This window comes from Anas acuta, chromosome 12 (genome assembly GCF_963932015.1).
Source record: "Anas acuta chromosome 12, bAnaAcu1.1, whole genome shotgun sequence".
Taxonomy (NCBI): Eukaryota; Metazoa; Chordata; class Aves; order Anseriformes; family Anatidae; genus Anas; species Anas acuta.
In genome coordinates this window covers 7484571-7504577 of record NC_088990.1, presented here as the reverse complement: position 1 = coordinate 7504577, position 20007 = coordinate 7484571, and the positions used below count along the sequence as shown (strand labels likewise).

The following is a 20007-nucleotide window of genomic DNA, read 5'->3' as shown; positions in this document are numbered from 1 at the left end:
CTTAACCATGTTTCCCACTGGCCCAAAGGCACAAGGATTGACACTATAGTTGAAAACAAAGGACAGAGATCACCACAGTTGCACTAAATTGCCTCCTTCTGCTATGATGACAGAGACCCAAAATATAATGCAGCTGGAGCTTCAGCCACTGCTGAAGGTTATATGTTATATGTATATATAACATATATATGTTATACATTATATGTATACATATAACCTATATAATGCTATATGGAATCTCCTAACCCTACCTCTAAAACATTAGATCCATGGTATATTCAGTCTGAAATCCCTCCTCCGGCTGCATTCAAAATGACCAATAGTCTAAATAGACCAATCCTCCCGCAATTCTTTGTGCCCTTCCAGAAAAGACCATCTATCCTGTTCCAGTGTCAGCACTATCCTGGTCTATAAAGGTCACCTCAGAGGAAAGTGGATGTCCCTCATAATCCATTCCTTTGGGGGACACTTCAGCAATCAGCTTTATTATTCTATCCCAACATGTGAAGGGACCCAATGGCTTTCATATTTCAAGTTAGATTTTAAGGGAAAGGACTGCACCACAGAAATACAGATGCTCCTAATCAATATGAAAATGTCTAATACCAGACAGTACTATACCAATACGCCTCACAGAAAGGGCAATGCAGAGCCCATTTGTTCTGCTGGATATATACAAGTTCATTATCTGTACTCTAGTCAGATCTGTACGTGTATAGTAATTTGAATAACCTCAGACAGATATGATAGCAAGTAGTCCTTTTGTGCATATTTGAAGTTCTTTCTATGATTTCTTTCTCTGCCTTTCGCTCTTTTCCTCTCATTCCTTTCTGCTGCCATTTAAATTGCTATTATTAGCTATTAAATGATAAATTAATTACCTCTGAAATAAGCATGAATAATTATTCCCAGTCTGGCATAGCTGGGGCTGGCATTTGATAACAATCAACAAAAGCTGTGCAGCTCCCAAGGTATTTCATAATAATCATAATAAAAATCAATAGAGGGAAAACAGGGACAGCTCTAGAAAGTGTTAATGAAAAGTTGCTGAATTACAGCGGCTCACCTGTGCACAGCTACATAAAAGCCTTCTGAATACCAAATGCATTCATTATAGGCTGTATTGCTTGGCTGAACCTCCAAAGAATTCACTGGGCTCGGATTCTCACACTAACAAAGAAAAGATGCTGAAGAGGCTGGATGAGAAGGATGAAGGGATGGATAGGAGAAAGTTCACATTCTTACTTGGAAAACATGATTATCAAGGTATACAGGGACAGTAAAATCTGAAGCCTGTAATAGATCCAAACCCAAAACCTGAGTTTTTTCCTTCCAATAGCAGGGACATCCAGGTTTTAGGTCAGACCCTGGAGGGCAAGGTACCACCACTCTTTTGCACCATCTGTATGAAAGATCATTGTAGAGTATTAGAAGACAACTACAGTTCAGTATTACTGAAACTCCTTACAGTGATATGGTGATACGAAACCACTCCAGAACCTAGCTTCAGTTACTCTTATAGCTGATGCATTGTGTTGATGTTAAATGTTATTATGTGCCCATTAAAGTGTTATAAGAAATACATTAGAAACTCCTTTTGTCCCATGTTCTACACCACCAATATGACAAAGCGTGGCAAACATGACACTTGCTTTATTTAGCTAAATGCATCTCCTTGGCACTTCTTGCTCAGACATCCAAATACAGAAATACCACATCCAGAGATGTTCATAAAGCAGTAGAAATTTTAAATTCCTTTACCAGCAATAAAATCTGTGACTAAGCTAAAAAACAAAAAAAAAACAAAAACAAAAAAAAAAAACAAACAAAAAAAAAAAAAAAAAACAAAAAAAAAACAGTATCAATAAGCAACCTCCTCTCCTGAAAGCTGGCATGTGATATTTAACGTCTACAGATGATCAAGGTAAAAAAAAGTCTCAAATCTTTACTTAAAGAAAAATGAGCATTCAATCAAACAGAAATCTGAATCAAAACTGTCAAATAATTCCTGCTGTTACATTCCCCAAGGAGTTAGATTCACAAACTCATGAAAGAAATCTTTCAACTTCATGCATGTGTCAGAGGACTCCTCAGAGTCCAACTGCCCAGTCTGCCTGAGGGAACCAGATGCCACGACTGCTGGAACACCCTAACTGTGAGGTGACGGGGCATTTTGCTGGGTGAAGCACTGTCTTGCGCTCAAACCTTTCAGCTGAAATTTGTTCCAGTTTACTTAATAAAAACAGACAAAATGCAACAAGGAATTAAATCCACATTCACCTGTAATTAAAGGAAGACATACGCTATCAGGCAAGGGAGCCATTTGCCATCACTGCACAGAAGTATCATGCTGCATTTCTGCTGTTCAAAGATGTCAGAAATGCCTGAAATGAAGCAAACGTTCTTTGTTCCATCTGTATTATTTTGCTGTTTGAACTTTCCTCTTTCTTGTTTGCTTCATGTCCAAAAATTCACTCTAGTTTGATCTGAATGGCATTTCGGCCACATAGCTTAAAAGATGAGTGGACTTGCTTGCACAGCCATAATCAGGAGAGGGTGAATTAGAGTGCAAGGATGGGATATCCAACATTTCAATACCATCCAGGATCATGATGGTGCATCAATGCACTATAGAAGAAGAGCAAGCACAGTTCCAAATGATCTGCTAATCCTTCTTGTCAATTCTTGGATTTGCCATCCACTCACCAAGCAATCTAACTCTTCTCAGTGTATGGAAGATGAAAAGATTACATCCGGACAAAGAGCCAGAATAGTGATTAAGCTTCCTGCTTTTGATTAATATCAGAGCTAGGCATATTTGCCATCTGGGATGGAGAAGGATTTGGCTCTGCTCAAGAAATGTAAGGAATGAGGAAGAAACACAAGAGATGTATAATACCTGAGTCAGCAGAAAATTCTTAATGACTTCTGAAAGGTCTGTCTCAATATGTACATGTACCATGTGTCTCCTGAACAAACTGATACTGCTGCAGTGCAAAACACTCCCAAGCACAACCTGGAGGGCAGAGGAGAAGAGAATGAAGGAATATACCATCCATTCAAAACATGAGGAAGAAGGGGAAGGCACCTTTAATGAGAAGATGCTCTCGCTTTCTTAAACCTGTTTTAAGTGAACAAACAGTCACTTCCCATCTTCTTTCTGGCCATGACAAATGTGAAGTTACCTGGACAGCATTGACTTAAAACCTAATCGCTTTTACAGCAAATGAGGCATGAAACCTATTATCAAAACACATGATGTCTGAAGTACATGCTGGCGTTTCACTTTCCCAGCAGAGAGCTTCTGAATGCCTGAATTGACTACAAGGCGTGGTGGCAGGCTGGAAATGCAAAATTAGTGGTTCCTCCTGAGGCATGGCAAATGCTTGTGAGGCCAGCTTGTGCCTTTGGGAGAGGGCAGAATAAAATGTCTGTATGAGCATCTGATACATTACCTTGTTTTCTGAAGAAGGCTGTTAAAGACCAGAAAACTCTCCACACATTTGGCCTTTGACCTTGGCAGAGTGGTCCTTAAGACTGACCCTATTGCACGGAGGTGGAAAAAGGGCTATTTGATGCAGAAAAATTCCTATATAGCACTTGTGAAGAGAAAAAAAAAAATAAACAAACTACTAAGTTCTTAAGGTTTTGTGAAACATAAGGGTGGTAATGCTTGAACAAGTGTCCCAGGAGCACAGGATGCTAATTAAAAGCTGGCTAATACCTTAAACAATTTAACCACTGGAGGGGCAGTTAGAATTTTGCTAGGATTATCAAAAGTTTGTTCCAGTCCCGAGGGCATTTATTCATTTGAAGTTTTCAGGACGTCATGTGGATGTTTTTGGAAACACTTAGATAGCCACTTGGTTTTGTCGTCATTCAATAAATGATGAGAAGCAACATATTAGATACCAATAACCTTTTGAGCATTGGTTCCAGGACCCTGTAAGCAAAACATTTATAAAGCATTTACATTAGATCAATTCAGAAGTCCCTTAACTGGATTTTCCCTTGATTTAATCAGGTACAGCATTCGGTAGGAAGCACGTAGAAACTTTCTGTGGAGAGATAATATCTGAATAACAGGCCTGGAATTTACTGCAGAGGTTTCACAGTTAAAGCACTTCAGGTATGACGCAGATGAGCACTTCCAGGTGGTCCAGAAATCCTATATCACTGCAGTACCAGTGGCAATAATTTCAGGAGTTACCTGTTCGTCTCTAAGACAGGCTTAAGAAGGACATATATGTCACCTGGTAACTAGGTGGAACTTGGAATAGTCCTTGAACGAGCCTAGTTTGTATCTAGCCCTTGAGCTTTGATGACACACAGGGAGAAAGGAGCTCTTCCTGCAGCTGTAACACCCTACAGTTGTAATTTATATAATGCATGTACTGTATCTTATACTTCCTCCAACTTTTTGCATGTTTATGAGACAGCTGCCATATAGAACCGCTGCAGACCAGTGACAAATAGCTGTTGGACCAACTTCGTGATGTCTAAGGATTTCTGGGTCTTAGGGGAAATACTCTACTGTTCTACTAGTGGTGTAGGCCCAGAGATGGAAGTTCATCCTCCTCTACTTATCCTCAGACTCAGCTACTTTACTACTCTGCCTCTGCTGGGAACTTATTCCATTTGCCCTACTCACGCTTGTGAATGATTTCCATGCATTCTTCAGTCTAGTATGAAGAGTAAATGGGTCAGGAAGAAATTCTTGCCCATGTATCAAACTGTATTTAGTTAGGTCTGCTAAGGTTTCGTACACCTTTCTTTGGCTCATTGGAGACTGTGTCTGAACACTATGGACCAGATCTGATGTGAGAAATATCCCATTCACACAGGAGGACCAGTCACTTCAGACCAGTTATTTTCCTGACAGCTATTACCTTGCTCTGATTCATTGACCACTGATTCTGAAAGAACTGTATAAAGGTCACAGCGGAGAGTTTATTCCAGGGAAGCAGGGAGGGTCCAGCCTGCATCTTCACCTCCCTCACAGCAGTAATGAAAGAGTAAGGCTACGAAATACTCAGAGCAGAGAGAGCCTGAAGAGGAAAAGTAAAAGACACATTCTGTTATAAACCTTGACAGGTGAAAATGTTTGCTGTTGGAAGGAGATGCTGAAATGCCAAGTCAATGACATGCACACCAGACACCAGGGCAAAAGAGAGACAAATGCAGGGCATGAACTGTGGGGATTTCACAACAGAAGGGACCTCTGGCTCCATAGGTTGTGATCTATGTACCTTTGCAATGAGACATTTCATCTGGGAGCCAGCTCTATTCAGTGCTGGATTAACTTTTCATTCCATTGCTTGACCTGTCACCCAGAGTACTACAGAGATGGGCACTGAGAAATACATATTTAGGAAACACATTAGATCGAGATAGACATATTTAACATAAGCACTGTGCAATACATCACACTGCTCACATCTGTAGCGATCAGTGCAATTTCATCCTATTTCCACAAAACAAAACCCTACCAATGAATAAAGATTGCATTTTCATCAAGGTTGAGCAATAGCAATTATTTTCTTTTGACACTGCTAGTAGGACAGTCTTTGTGACACACTTTATTTTGCCAGAAAAGCATTAGCTACAATCAGAGCTAATGCTTCCCACTTCAACATCTATGAATAATATTTCCTGGGATCAGGGTTGTACAGACTGTTGGAAAAGGGTTTACCTTCAGGGTGTTAAAAAACACCTCTATTCACAATATAAAGCACACAAGAAAGAAATCCCACAAGGTACCCACCTAGATTGATCCTGTGTTGCACGTGCAGGCCCCAGGTCTAACTCTGCTTTGGCAAAGGTACAAAATAAATTGGGTATTTCTATCCACATTTACTCACACTTTCATAAGAAGAAAATATAGAAAGGATTCAAAGATGCCGTGCATTTTTGTGATAACCATAGAAGACAACAGAGCTGGGTTTAAACTACAGACACTTCATTCTCCTTAAACCCACAAAGACGGCACCAGCCTAGAAAAAAACAGAGTATAATTTCCACTGACATAATGATATGCCACTTTAAGCTGCAAGGCTCTGGTGACTTCCTTGTGCTACCTACAGGAGCAAGATTGGACTTTGTCTTTACAGAGTACGATTAGACTGTGTGGAACCCCACAGCTCCCTCCAGATAAATGTTTTTATGGAGAATCATTTTTTACTTCAAAGTCTGTGTCTTATTTTATTTCAAAGTCTAAGTTGAGAGAGAGGCCTGGACATAGCTGCCCTCCTGCCCGTACCAACGAACTCTCTGTATTCTGCATTCTTCCATTGGTTCCAGTAGGCCTCCTACTCCCTCTAAAATCAAATTATGCAATTCTCTTGGTGAGTCTCATAGAAACCCAGAGGCAAAATATTAATTTTCTGAATCAGAATCAATAGACTACACAATCATTTTCAATGAATTATTTATCAAAAACCAGAATATGCTAGCAAGCCCCTTGGTCCCTGTGTCTCTCTTTCCCCAGCCTCACGCAACAAGCTCCTGCAATATGGCATATCTCTAGACAGGATTAAACAATGCAACTGTTTACCTGTTCTGCAAATGGTAACTAAATGCACGTAACCTACCAAAACTCCATAGATGTGCAATTTTACCCAGTGGAATGAAAATGAACAAGTAACTATCACATTGCCTTTCAACAGTGACATTACATCCCTGGGTGACACTAATGCTGGGGAAAGTTGAAGGGACAGAAGGTTTTGCTTTCAGTCACCATGGCCACATTTGGAACACTATGGGAGCTTTATAGGATAAGGGATTTGGAGGTTTGTTGATTTTAAAAGTATTGGTAACTAGAGAGTTTCTTACTACTATTTTGGTACAGGTCCATTACCCCATGATACTGGGAAAAAATTAAAGGAATGCCTAATAGTATGAAACCAAACAAATCAAACAGTAACAGAAAACTACACAGATCAGGGAAAGGCCTCACTGAGCTAGTGTGACTGGGTGGCTTTTTATCACTGTCTAGGGCTAATCAAGGTTCAATATTTTCCTTCCCAGAAGAGACATTATTTTATGCAAAGGCTCTTCCAGCTCTAGTTCAAAAGACTTTGATTTATATCTCAAATCCAACCACCTGGCCAGTAGTTCTCTCTATTGACACACCAACGATTTGTTGGATGGATGTCCACAGCCCTGAAATTGTTTAGGATACATGCTAATTGCTTCATTTATGTGTTCATACGTTCAAGTGAGCACAGCTATACCAAAGGAATGTCTCTATTTTTCAGGCCTCTTTTTTCATTGTCCCTCATAAACATTAAAAACCGTGAACAAGCTTGTAAGAATGGTTTCCGGCATGAGGAACAGGTGGTGGTAATGTCAGTTAAGTATTCCTGCAGGGGGAAGACTGGAAGCTTGCTATAAATTATAGGGGCATTTCTGCAACTGAAAAACTTGCTTTTCACTGATGAAGCTTGAAGCACTCTTTGATGACAAACCCACTGGGAAGCTTCAAATCATATCACATCACTAAGTTTTCTTTCTCCATTTGTCTTGGAAAAACATTATTACAAGCATATGTGCTTGCACATAGCACTAACGAGAATGCTCTAGAAAGGGTATATACATTTCCACTTCATCACCAATTCAAGCTGAAGAGTCCCATATTCTGACATTTATCTGGGCCAAAGTCCCCATATATTTATACTATGGCAAACTGAGTTGCATAAATCCCTAAAGGAAGCTAAGAAATGAATTTTGCAATTTAGAAAAACACCTCCTCAATGATCAGTAGGATACTGACCTCATCACATGCATCAAGAAGTCACCAACCTGTGTTCTAAATGTATGTAGGACTCAGTACAGTGTGAAGAGGAATATCTGTGAGAATCCTTGCTGAATCAGGCCTACAATTTCTAAATCATGTCATCAAATTCCATTACTAATCTGCAATATTTGTTCCCTGCCTATAGCCCTTAGAGAATGTCTTCCCTGTAAGAGATTGTCTCCATGGAAGATCTCCCACAAGAGAGCCCTCTGAATAATACCGTCACTGACCTTTGTGCTCGGTCTGTTATCTCCTCATCCAGATCCAGCAGGAGCGCTGCCTGGTCCATCACCTTCTTGCTGCAGGGCAAGGATTTGAGATGCAGAATGAGCAGAGCAAGGCAAAACTTGCTTCCCATCTCCTCCAACTCTTGAGTTCCCAGCTGCAGGCCCTGGTGGAGAAAAGCAGGAAGGTTCATTGCTGAGTGTGCAAGTTGTAGGTGTTAGGAGACAGTCAGGTTTGTTTTGGAGGACAACTCTTAGTGTTCTTCCTTCCATTCTGAATGAAGCATTCATTCACTTTTGCTATATTTTGCTATATTTCCCCTAAGCCATTCACAAATTCACTGACAGCATTTGGTCTACAGGAGCTATTCTAAAATAGACCTTATTTTACAAAAAGGGAAACAGAGGCAGATAGGTTAACCACCTAAACTACATTTGCAGAAGTCATCATTGTAAGAATTATACTCAGTCCCCAGGAGGATCTGACTGTAAATCCAGTTTTACAAATGATTAGGTCTCATTTTTTTCTCTCTGTAGAAAAAATCATCTCCCTAAGCAATGGGAAACAAATAGGCTTTATGACTGTAAATACTGGGCAGTGACAGAGATGGAAAAGGAAACTGGGAGAGAAGGAGGGAGGGAAGATCTTTAACAAGTTATGAATTGTTTTTTAAGAAAATCAATTGCAAAGTAATTGCAAACTAACAAACACCTCCAAGGAATTTCTCAGTCTATTAAAAGCTTATGTCTCTCTATCAGAGACAGGCTGAGACAAAGATGCACAAGCAGGGTTTGGATTACTAACATCATCTTTCCAAGGGGACTCCTCCAAGCTGTGGATCCTCACTTGGAAGACCCCTGATTACCAAGTCTGTGTGTGTTTTTTCACTAACTAACTCAAGATATAACAAACAAACAAAAAAGTAAGACATCAAAGGCCTGCATAGGAGTAATTCAATGTAATTACTGGTAGTTTCATGCAGGCAGCAAGATGGCGAGAGACCAAAAAAAACACAGATACACTGAAAAAAAAACTAAGAAACTGCAAAATCCCTCATCTGTGGCATTTAGTGACCACATCACATGTTGCTCCTTAATGCTATCACATCAGGGGTTGAATCAATTGCTGAACAATTGCTGCTTCTATCAGCCCCGTGTGCTTTTGCAGCACAAGCCATCTCTGCAGCCACCCATTTTCCGACAAGAGCTCCAATCCCATTTCCAAGATTGTTTCCTTAGCAACTGTCACAAGTCCACGCTCGCAGCCCTGGCCCTAGCCACAGGCACAGGGCGTGCTCCACACCAGCATGGCCTGTACCTGACTCTCTACTAGATATTTGTTAGTGGCCATCTTACGGGTAACAGAGCCCATATATTTTCCGGTAATCTATTACAGGGCTGAGCTCTGTCCTCCTGTTTGTTTTTGCTGTGTAACATCACTGCCTTTGTCAAGTTCTCCGGGATCTCAGCCGCTCTGTAGAGCTGTGAGATTGTTTCTGAGCCAACAACCTGCAGGTGGATGGAAGAAAGAAGAGATTTCTCACATTACTGCCTACAATTCTCTTGTAAGCTTTTTTGTACATTCTTGTTACAGACCACAAACTACTTGGACAGGGTGAAAACCACCACTTCAACTTTGGTAGGTCTGGCATGTGCAAATATCCAGCATGACAAAAGCCCTATCTGATAACAGACACATTTTCCTATAATAACTACACTGAAATTATGCTTCCTTTCTGAGACCCTGCAAGCCAAGTGTGAATATGTTATTATAATGATGGACATGAACAAAATAATGCGGAGCTTGAACTTACACTGAGTAGTTGGACAGCTAGATAAGCACAAGACTGCCTAGAAGAGCATGCAAACAATTGAGAAAACATAGCCTCAGTGCCAGGCAGGGCTGGAGGTCTCTGGCAAATGGACTTCTGCTCTTGGGACAGTCTCCTAAATATTTTTAATAACAGTAAGCAAATCTCTGACACCATTTCTTCTCTTACCCTAATCATCTTTTCTGCAAGCTTTGCCAAGCAAGATTCAGATACAATGAACTACAGCAATTATTAATAATGGTAAGAAAACAGAGAGAGAGGCTTATGGGAAGGAAGTGTCATTAATGCAAAACAATGAGAGTGCTTAGCAGCTCTGCATAGATTCCTAAATGTTTTATTATTTTACTTTAAAAGATAAGATATTTTAGTGTGACAGAGTTACAATTGGCAGGCAGAAGTGGTGACATTTCTGAGCAAAAAATGTCATTTCCACAGCAAAAGAGTTATTCTCTCAGGGGCAAAAAATACAAAGAACATCTTGCAGCTTTCCCTGGGGTGCATCTCAGGGTCCTGCTTCCAAGATCAAGGCAACACACTAAATACCTATCAATTCAGGTGATGCGAATTGTGTCTGTGCTAAAACTCAGCCTGTGGCTTTATGATTCCCTAGGGCTTTATTCAGGATATGAAGAGGCCTTAAGAAACTATGAGCAGAGAAATAATAATAATAAAACTATAATATACCTGAGAAACCTCAGACAGTAACTGCTCATGCACTGGAGTTAGCTGCTGTGCGATGGATCCATATTGCTTTGATAGCAAACAGCTCAGGAGTAACAGCTGGAGACCTCAGTTTGAAGATTACCGGTTAACACACCTTATTCACTTCCACCACAGGCAGACTTTTATCTTTTAATGCAGCTAACTTAGGTAATTCCTCCCTCCTCAGCTCCCAGCAGAGGGCGGAGCTGGAGGTGCATAGCTTGACTACCATTAAATCGAAGATGTTGACAGAGCTGACATATCAAACCGATGTTATTGACGGCATCTGCCAGCGATGCCAGGAGCACGTGTGTTGGTTAGGATTCAGTCCCACTTGCATTGCTCAAAAGGGAAGCTTGGTCTCCAGGCATTTCCCTTGTAGCTCTGCAACACAGAGCTTTAAAACTGTTCAGCTTGTGCTCTCGACTCAAGAGTTGTGAAAATATTCTACAAGAGATTAAGAGAGAAGAAAATAACAATAGAGGTGGTGCACTTTGGTTTGGTTACGAAGCTGGAAGGAAGCACACCTCCATGGCAGTGAAGCTACTTTTTTTACACTCATGATATGATCTATTTGCCACTGCCATACAGGAGGAAGCTGCTGTACCTGATGGCATGTCCTCTGCAGTGTCCTGCCAGTCTGCATTCTTGGTGACCCCATCTTTCTCCCTAGCACAATGCTTTATGGCTCTGTCCTCCTTTGGACACATCTATATGAGCTGTGGAGCATGCTGCAAAGTCTTCCAAGCCAGCAAAATCCAAGCAAATTCTGAAGCAGAAAATGCTGCACCAGAAAGCTGCAGACAGACTCATCAGTCACAATTAGTTTAGGCTCAGAGACACACTAACAAAGCTATCCTACTTTGATGATCAGCTCATATCTCTGCACAATTTCTGCTCCCTATTACATGAAAGAACCAGTCTGGATCAGCATCAGCTTGGTACATCACGCTCCACTGCGCAATACAAATGTGCCCAGTGGTCCCGTGGGCCCTCTCATGCAGTCTTTTGCAGGCATAACATTAAGGAATAACCAGTTAATTGTTTTCTGGCTATTATAAAGAATAATAGAGCTAAACAGTTTTTGCTAATCCTTTTTCACTTTTTCATACCACAGCAGACAGCATGGCAGGAGATGATGCCTATCAACAGTCCAAGATTTGGACATAGACACACATATATATTTATGTTTTATGGGAAGAAACAGATCCCTGAGATGAGCAACATGGCTAATCAAATGAATGAAATGGACACTTACTCTACTAGCTCTTGGTCCACTTCAACCAACATATATCTTGCCTTTTCTGCTAAAAGTGTCTTAGTATAATGGCTGGGGCAGCAGGGGGCTCACCTGCATCTCCTAATTGACACTGACACAGTAATAGGAAACTGGGGAGGAGGGAGGAAAAAAAAAAAAAAAAAAAAAAAAAAGCAGCTATTTATTCACATATCATTTGATCAGGATATTGAGAATACAAATTTTCCCACCCAAAGCTGATGAAATCATACTGGAAAAACAGTCCATTCATACTCAGCACTGTAGCATCAAATAAATATCCACAACTCAATGTTTCCAGTGTCTCTCAACTTCCCCTGAAAACACTTCACAGGCTAAAAGACAATGTGATGGAAAAACTTTATTATTCATTACTCATATGCTTTAAACAATCCCACAGCCAAAGGCAGCAATAGTTTCATAACACAGATATTGTTGAAGAAGGTGGAAGGACTCCAAAAGTTAAATTAGAAATTTCTCTCTCCACAAGGGTAACTAGAGCTGCAGCAAAACTGGAGTTGAAAGATATTTATAAACACAAGTAGACAAAAGATTTCAGAGCCATCAGTTGTTTCTTGCATTCGGAGAAAGGGGATCTTTGGCACTCGGCATGGTCACCTCTCCCACTTTTCGTCACCGTTCAATCCCTGGGGCAATGGCTTTTCCTTGTAAACTCCCTGCCAGTCAATATACACACACACACATGCAGAGTATTCTCTGCATCCTAATAGCTTTACACATGCACAATGGTTATGCCCTAAGGCTGGGTATAAATAAATTGACAGTCTGTTTTCCCACTAATTCCATCAGCGAGCTCTCCATCAGAATACTGATAGAAACCATTTGGAGGCCGCAGAGGATAAACCAGGCAGCTGAAAGAAACATTTGGTGCCTGGTGTCTGCAGCCTAAATTTTAGCTTGGACCAACCCTGAAAGGTACTGTCCTTTAAACCCCTGTGAACGAATATACAGAGATACACGCTGGGGAACTGGCTATTTCGACAACTAGGACAGGAGGGAATAAGCCAGGTTTTCTCATGCCCCAGAGAACCCTAAGCAGCAGGTATGGCATGCTAAACAGATGGAGTTGAGGGGATAGGAATTTGGGCCAAATGATTTCAAGGGGATTAAGCAAGCAGAAAAGGCTGAAGATCCGAGGGGGAAAAAAAATAAGCTAGCAGGAATTTCTAGAAAGAAAGATGAGAGGGGCTGGAGTTAGAGACAGAAGATAAAAGGATGGGAGAGATAAAAGGATGAGAAAGAGGGAGGGGTTGCTGAGGTCAGTGGATGCTGATACAGAGGAATGATAACAAGAGGAAAGCTAATGGAAACCTCCACCCCCACCTCACCCTTGGAGAGGTGTGCCTCACTCCGAGTGTTTGTTCTCATTATACCCAGCACTTGGGCTACACGGTGAGGAAATAAGGCCTAGCTTGCCTTGAAGCCTCTCTCAAAACTTTTGCTGAACTTGCCTGGGGTTTTGCATCAGCGGGGACTAAGCAATTTTATTTTATTATTTTCTGTACCCAAGAACATGCTACAGTTTTTATCATTCACCTGGACTCTTTCCCTGACTAAATATATGGATGTTACAGGCAAGACTGCTCAAGGGTTGGAGTGAAGCAGAGCAGAAGTGAGAAAGAGGCCTGACAGGCCTGCTTATGAGAGAAATGGGGATTTAGTAATCAGAAAAACTTCTGGTCAAGTTCTCCAGCAAAACAATTATTTTAATACGGTGTTCTCCTTCGTGGAGAAAAGGGTTACTTGAACTTACTGTGGAGAAGAAGGCTACTTCTCCCTTCTTTCCTTACAACCGTGCTGACCTCTTTTTGTCATGCATTCCCATCTCCACCCCTTCCCTCACAGCATTCCCACAGCTGTCTCTTCCCTCCATCCCTCCCTCCCTTCCCAAATTCTCCTTCTCTGCTCTTTGCTTGGCATCCTTCTCCCTTCCTTTATCTCCTCCCATGATCGACCCAATATTCAACATATGGTCAGCTGCGTCAGAGCCAAAGAAATTATATCAACGTTGCATTTGCCAACCCCAGATGACCACTTTACTTGGCTGCTTCATCCCCCACACTGCTGTCTCATCTTTTACGTCAACAGATGGAAAACTACCCAGGGCGTGCACAGGGCTGGATCTATCTTCCCAGCACCCTTCCCAAAAGACAGCACACATATAAAGCAGTATTAGTTGGACAAGGAACGCTTCCTTGCCTGGTGGATGCTGTTACACCTGTTCTGCTTTGCTGTATGAGGCTGAAGACAGTGCAGGGGACCAGAAGGCCCAGTTTTCCCAAACGGCTTCTTGAGGAGCACAAGGGTTGACTATGCTTTTATGTGGGGCATAACTGTGAAGGGTAGACAAATCGGGAAAAAAATTTAACAAAAAAAAAAAAAAAAAAAAGAAAGAAAAAAAGAGGATATTTTCCCCTATATAGACAAACCATATAGGAAAACATTATTCTCTGCAGACTTCTTGCTTTCCAAAAAAGTTGAGTATTACAGTGGTTTTCTGTCTTATTCATTACCATGCAACGTGCTTGCTAGGGAACTGCTTTTAGGCTTTGGATGGACCTGGAGCAGCATTAACAGATCATCCCTCTCTTTGCTGAGCAATCTTTCACCTCTTCCCGCAGTGTCTTTTCAAACATAACCAAAGAGGCTGAGTGAATGACACGGCAGGCCAGTTTGGAGGAGTCTGCACTGTTTCTCAGTAGCTGGATCAGGTGTATCTGAAGCTATTATCTAAGGACCGCAGCCAGTTCTAGGGAGAAGTCTGCCCACACAATCTGATCTAAATGGTTACCTGTACATTGTTTCTGCACAAGTCTCACATTACTGACCAGCCAATAATGCAACCAGAATAGGCAGAGGGAAGATAAGCACTTATGGAAATGAAGGTCCAGAAGGTAAGTTTTTGCTAGTAGAGATAACAAAAGCAATAGGCACTGCCAATGTTTGTTTGTTTGTTTTAAATAAAAAATATTATAAATATAAACATATATATATATATAAGATAATTCCTAAAAGAAAACAAAAACTTCAGGATGCTTAAGGAATAGTACCAGGGGAACTATTCAAGGTCATGTAGTGATTCTTGGGGAGTGTGAGGAAAGGGAGCCACCTTACACTGGTGACAATCAAGTGCTTTATTTGAGAAAGCACCTTTCTTTACCATAATCTTGCTATTTGCAACAAGTTATGATGTGTTACCCCATCTGACGGTACCTTGGAAATTCACCTGTAGTCTGTCCATGAGTGTCTCTCACATGCATGCCTTCTCCTGCTATGTGAACACCATGGATTCTGGAACAAGGCACAGACAGGTACCTGAGGTATCTGAGATTAAATGGGAGGTAGACCTCTAAGTATGTCTGAGAATCTGTGTCAAATGAATTAGCTTTTAAAAGCAGTCTGGGAAAGCAAGAAGGTACATTTTTCAAGTCCTAAATTGGCAGTCTAACCCCTGGATCACTTTTCCTTTCTCTCTACTTCCACATAGAGGTCTGCCTATATAAATAATTCCAGCATACAGAAAAGTGACCAGACTCTAGGCCCACCCAAGCCTTCTTTTCTATGCTATGAATTTTCTTTTCTAAGCTATGAATTTACCCCGTTTGGCCATGAAATAACTTCCTAATCCTGGCTGGTGATCACCACATGCCTTGGAACAAAAGGATTTATGATCAATATAAATTTATTCTGGCTAATGTAAATGCAGATGCTATTCATAAACTGTCTAACCTGTTTTAAAAATTCTTACTATGGTATTTGTCTCCATAATGCCTTCCACTACTGGGTTCTCCAGGTTAATTATGCATTACATAAAGAAGTAATTGTTGCATCTTAATTACATGCAATGCTCTCATATTCTTTTAATATATTGAACAACAGCTTCTTATTTTCCTGCATGGCTTTAAAGTAGAGTAAGATTTCAAGTAGCAATACTGGGAACTTCCAAAGTATTTTTTATCTTAAAATTCACCGTGCTATAAATTGCAATGGAGGACACCTTAAAGTCTTTCCCTCTCACCCTGCTAAAATACATGCTACTCTCCCCACCTCAGAGGTGATGAAAATATGTATTGACCAAAATGATACAACAAGGCTAGTGTGCTTTTTCTTCCCCATCCAAAATCAGACCCCAGGGTCATAGTACCGCTTTTGCACCAATGTGGGGATTAAGGCACTAAAGTGCATTTCGTGAGAAGCCAGCACAGCACGACGCAGACGTTGCCCCAACCTCTCCAGCCTGATAACTCTGCCCAAATTATCTCCAGTGCTCTGCTCCCGTGCTAAGCGCATTACAGACGCAAGCAGACCAGCCAAGCTGCGTGGTGGCTTGGCAGCAATGCTACGTGGAGGAGAACCTGCTGGGGTGGGGAGCCTGCTTCCCGCTGCTGCCAAATATCCCCAGCACTGCGAAGCCTCTCCCCAGCGTGGTGCTCGGTGTTACTCCTGCACGCTGCTGTGCTCTCTGCACCGCAACGTTTTATTCCGTCCCTCCCTAACTCGATAGCTCAAGTATCCCTAATACTTTCCCATACCGAAGCTGCCTTCCAGGCCACTAAGCACTTTCATGTGCTCTCTCTAGCTCCCCCTTCATCACTGCTTTGTCTCTTACAAAGGAAATGACCCATAACAAACACAGTACTCCACAGGAGGTACTACCTTTCATGTCTAGAGCAATATTATAGCATCTTCCTAGTCCCCCTCTTTCTTCACACATGCAGGCATCTTATTCACATTTTTTTCTTTATTGCTGCTGCTGCACATAGCACAGACATCTTTATCAAGCTGTCTTTGTAATAGCTACTTATGTTTTCTTGAATGGTTAGAGCTAATTCAGAGTCCAACCATGTGTCTAAATGCTTAAAACTATTTCTTCAAACATGCTTTACCCTGCCACTGTCTATGTTTCATCTTCCACTCCATCTACAATCTTTCGGTCCTCTTTCCCACTGTATAATTCATACCAGTTGCAAACAATAAATATTATCTTACTGTCCTCCTTGCCTTTCAGTCATTAAAAATATAAATATAGACCAATTCAGAGAGAGGTAACTGGAATCAACTTACTATCAATTTCTTTCCATCCCAATTATGCTAATGGTATCACATCTATTTTTTTCAGCTCTTAACTAAGTTTTGACTACACAAATGCTCCTTTTGTGCACTTCACAGCCCCAAATTTTATTTTTTATTTTTCAGGAAGCTCCCTTGTTTGTTCTGACCCATATGGGATGTCCATTAATCCAACCTGCACAAGCATGAGTCTTGGCAAATGTGAAACATTATATTCCATTTCTTCTTCATCCTCCAATCCCCTATACATCCCCCCCAAAAAATGCACCATATCAAGGCACAATTAACTCAGTCATTGCACTTCCCTATCCCTGAGTTACTCCAGTGCCTGTGGTTCTTTTATTGGTGGTTCTCAGCCTCTAGAATAACTTTTTAAACACAAGGAACGATAATTAGCACCTTGCTAATCATGCTTTAGATATATGCTTTCTAGTCTGCTGGCCATTTTTAATTATTTCTTTTTAAGTAGTTCAATTTCTTTGTTCCTTAGATCCTTTACAAGTCTTGCAGGAATAAAACCTGAGCTACTGAGCTTCACCTGATTCTGAGTTACAGCTTTGACAGAACATAAAGTAACACCAACAAAAATCATACAAGCGTTGTCTTCTTGTATACACCAGCCAGCATGGTCCCACAGCATTCTGCTCTGTTCCCATCCTGGCAGCCTACCAGCTCTGTCAATGTACTTGTGGCTCCAGGACAGCACAAATAGCTCCAAAATGCATCCAAATCTCAGCCTACACAACTTCTTATTACTCCAGTGCTGAGGATCCCATATTTATTTCCAGAGTTTCTTTGATTATGCTTTGAGGCATACTTTATTTATTTATTTTTAAGCATGCTTTTGACAGATGCAAGACTGTTCTCCCCAGAATCCCTCATTTTCTCCATGTCCTTTTTCCAATGGTGCCAGAGCACAGCTTCTACTTGGTGGCAGTTCCCCTGCCTGGACAACATCATGTGCCACACGCCAGATTGCACAGTGCAATCATCACGTGCCCATGTTTACAGATTAGCCTGAGACCCTCTGTGTGTCAGACTCCTTAAAAAAACTTACTTTAAACACCTCTCTTCACATAAGGATCCAGAGGTAAGAGGCAGAGAGCCATCTACCGCTCTGTGCCTTCCTCTCCCATTTCAACTCTAATTACTCTAACCTTCTGTGTTCTGTGTGCCCATCCCCTTTTGCTGATACAACTGAAGAGCTATCTGAGAATTTCGTCCTAAATTATAAATGACTCCCCATGCTAATTTCTTTCTTTTTAATATCACAAATTCTCTTTGGTCATCTTTAGTAAACCATCAAAGCTGGCCTCCAACTATCACTCCCTACAACCTCGGGATCGGTGATGGGAAACAACTATGATTCTACAATTTATTATATTAGCACTTCTGAAACAACAAACGAGTCATTGATTTTCCATGCCAAAGGCACATGGGAAAGCATAAAAAGCATCTATGCCCAGTTCAGATCAGAGAGGAAAGAGACACTGCGTAGGAGAGGACTTCCCCCAGCCTGGCAACTCTTTGAAGCTAAAGGATGGGAGTACAAGCAAGGAGTTTTTTTGGCTGTTTTCTTACAGGTGTCAGCATAATTATTCTGACACAGGACCCTTCTTGCTGCTTGTCACATTAATAGAAGAATGCGCAATAACAGTGAAAATCTGACCATTTTTTTTCCTCTCTCTTTCTTTTGAACACCGTCCTAGCCACCCAGAGCTAGCTGATAATTCTGAGGGTAAATCAGGCAGAAGTACCGCAGAACACTCTTTGATGTCTGCCTTGATTTAATATAGATTCATGTAACAAACATATAATGCAATAGTGCCACATAAAGAGTTAAAGAATACATGAGAAAGTTATGTCACGGAAAGATTTTACCAAAAGGCCTAAGGGATAAGACACTGATCATATTATTGGGAGGCTGGGTTAGGAGGGACATTGTGTGAAGTCGTGGGAACACGGACTGCATGGGCAGAAATCAAAAATCAAAAACCAGCTGCCATCAACTGCTAACGTGGGTTCACAGGTCTGCAGAGTCCAAAGGCTCACTTTATTGCCAACTCACACGTCCACTGACGGATGATGAATATTTTAGCCATCTTTTTGGCTAGAAATATGATTATTAAAAGGAAAAAATTTGGAGATCAAAGCTTTCCTCTGAAGATTCTCTACTGCATATTCTACTTTATCACAGGAGAGATGAACCCATGATGTTTGCCCACAAGGAACTGACCAGCAGCATGCACATGAGCTTAGACATTTGGATTTCTTTACCAAGGACGAATATCAGTTAGACACAAACTTCTACAAACCACCTATAAGCTTTTTCTCTTTTATAATCCCACCAGCAAAGGCTCAGTTTAACATCTCCACTTACTGTGCTTTTGGAGAGAAAGAGAAAAATAAATCAGGTCTTTGAAGGCTGTAAGAAACAGACTGAAGAAAGGGAGACAAGATCAGAGAGACAGAACTAGGGTGAGGGGGAGGCAGCTGTCTCTAGCAAGTGGGATAACTGATGTGACTCACACAAAAGCAGCTTATGTTTCCTCTTGTTCTCTAGTGGATATTTCCACTTTGGCTTTTTCAGAGATGGAGACCAGACGGAAGCAAATGCATAGCAGCTTCCTAAAGCATCGGGTAAAAAAAACGTGGAGGCCTTTCAAGAGTAAACTACATGTCTCCAAGACTTTGAGGACCTACTGATTATTCAAGGCAAAGGAGGCAAACCTTCATCAGCAGAGAAGATGCTGACTCCAGATTACATATTTATTTTATTTTATTTTAAGACTTCTCATTTTGCAGCCCTACTACCTGGGAAAATTTGCATAAGAATAAACTGCCTCTTTCTTAGGAGACCTTTTCAACTTGCTTTTGTGATCCCTACTGAAAATGATAATCCTCTGTTTGTGACACTGCAATCATTTCTACTACAATCAAGAGTTCTGTCCAAAAAGAGGATTACTGTCTCAGTTTCGGGAAGTATACGGACTTCAGAAAAAAAAAAAAAAAAAAAAAGCAGCCAGTTTCCAAGCAAATGACCTTGGTAACAGAGAACAAAAGAAGAAAAATATATATATATATAAA

General features: G+C 41.0%; 1 protein-coding gene across 5 annotated transcripts in view; it reads right to left on the bottom strand.

Moving 5' to 3' along the window:
- Positions 1-20007, bottom strand: part of AGBL1 (AGBL carboxypeptidase 1) — a 445869-nt gene that overhangs the window by 242029 nt on the left and 183833 nt on the right. For 4 of the 5 annotated variants that reach the window (XR_011100595.1, XM_068695603.1, XM_068695605.1 and 1 more), the window contains one exon: positions 8026-8186. Coding sequence is in view for 4 of the 5 variants with exons in the window: in XM_068695603.1 (XP_068551704.1) it covers positions 8026-8186 (161 nt within the window). In the remaining variant the exon portion in view is untranslated. Of the gene's footprint in view, positions 1-8025; positions 8187-15063; positions 15142-20007 lie in introns of those variants that run through there. The other variant, XM_068695606.1, reaches the window with a different exon arrangement.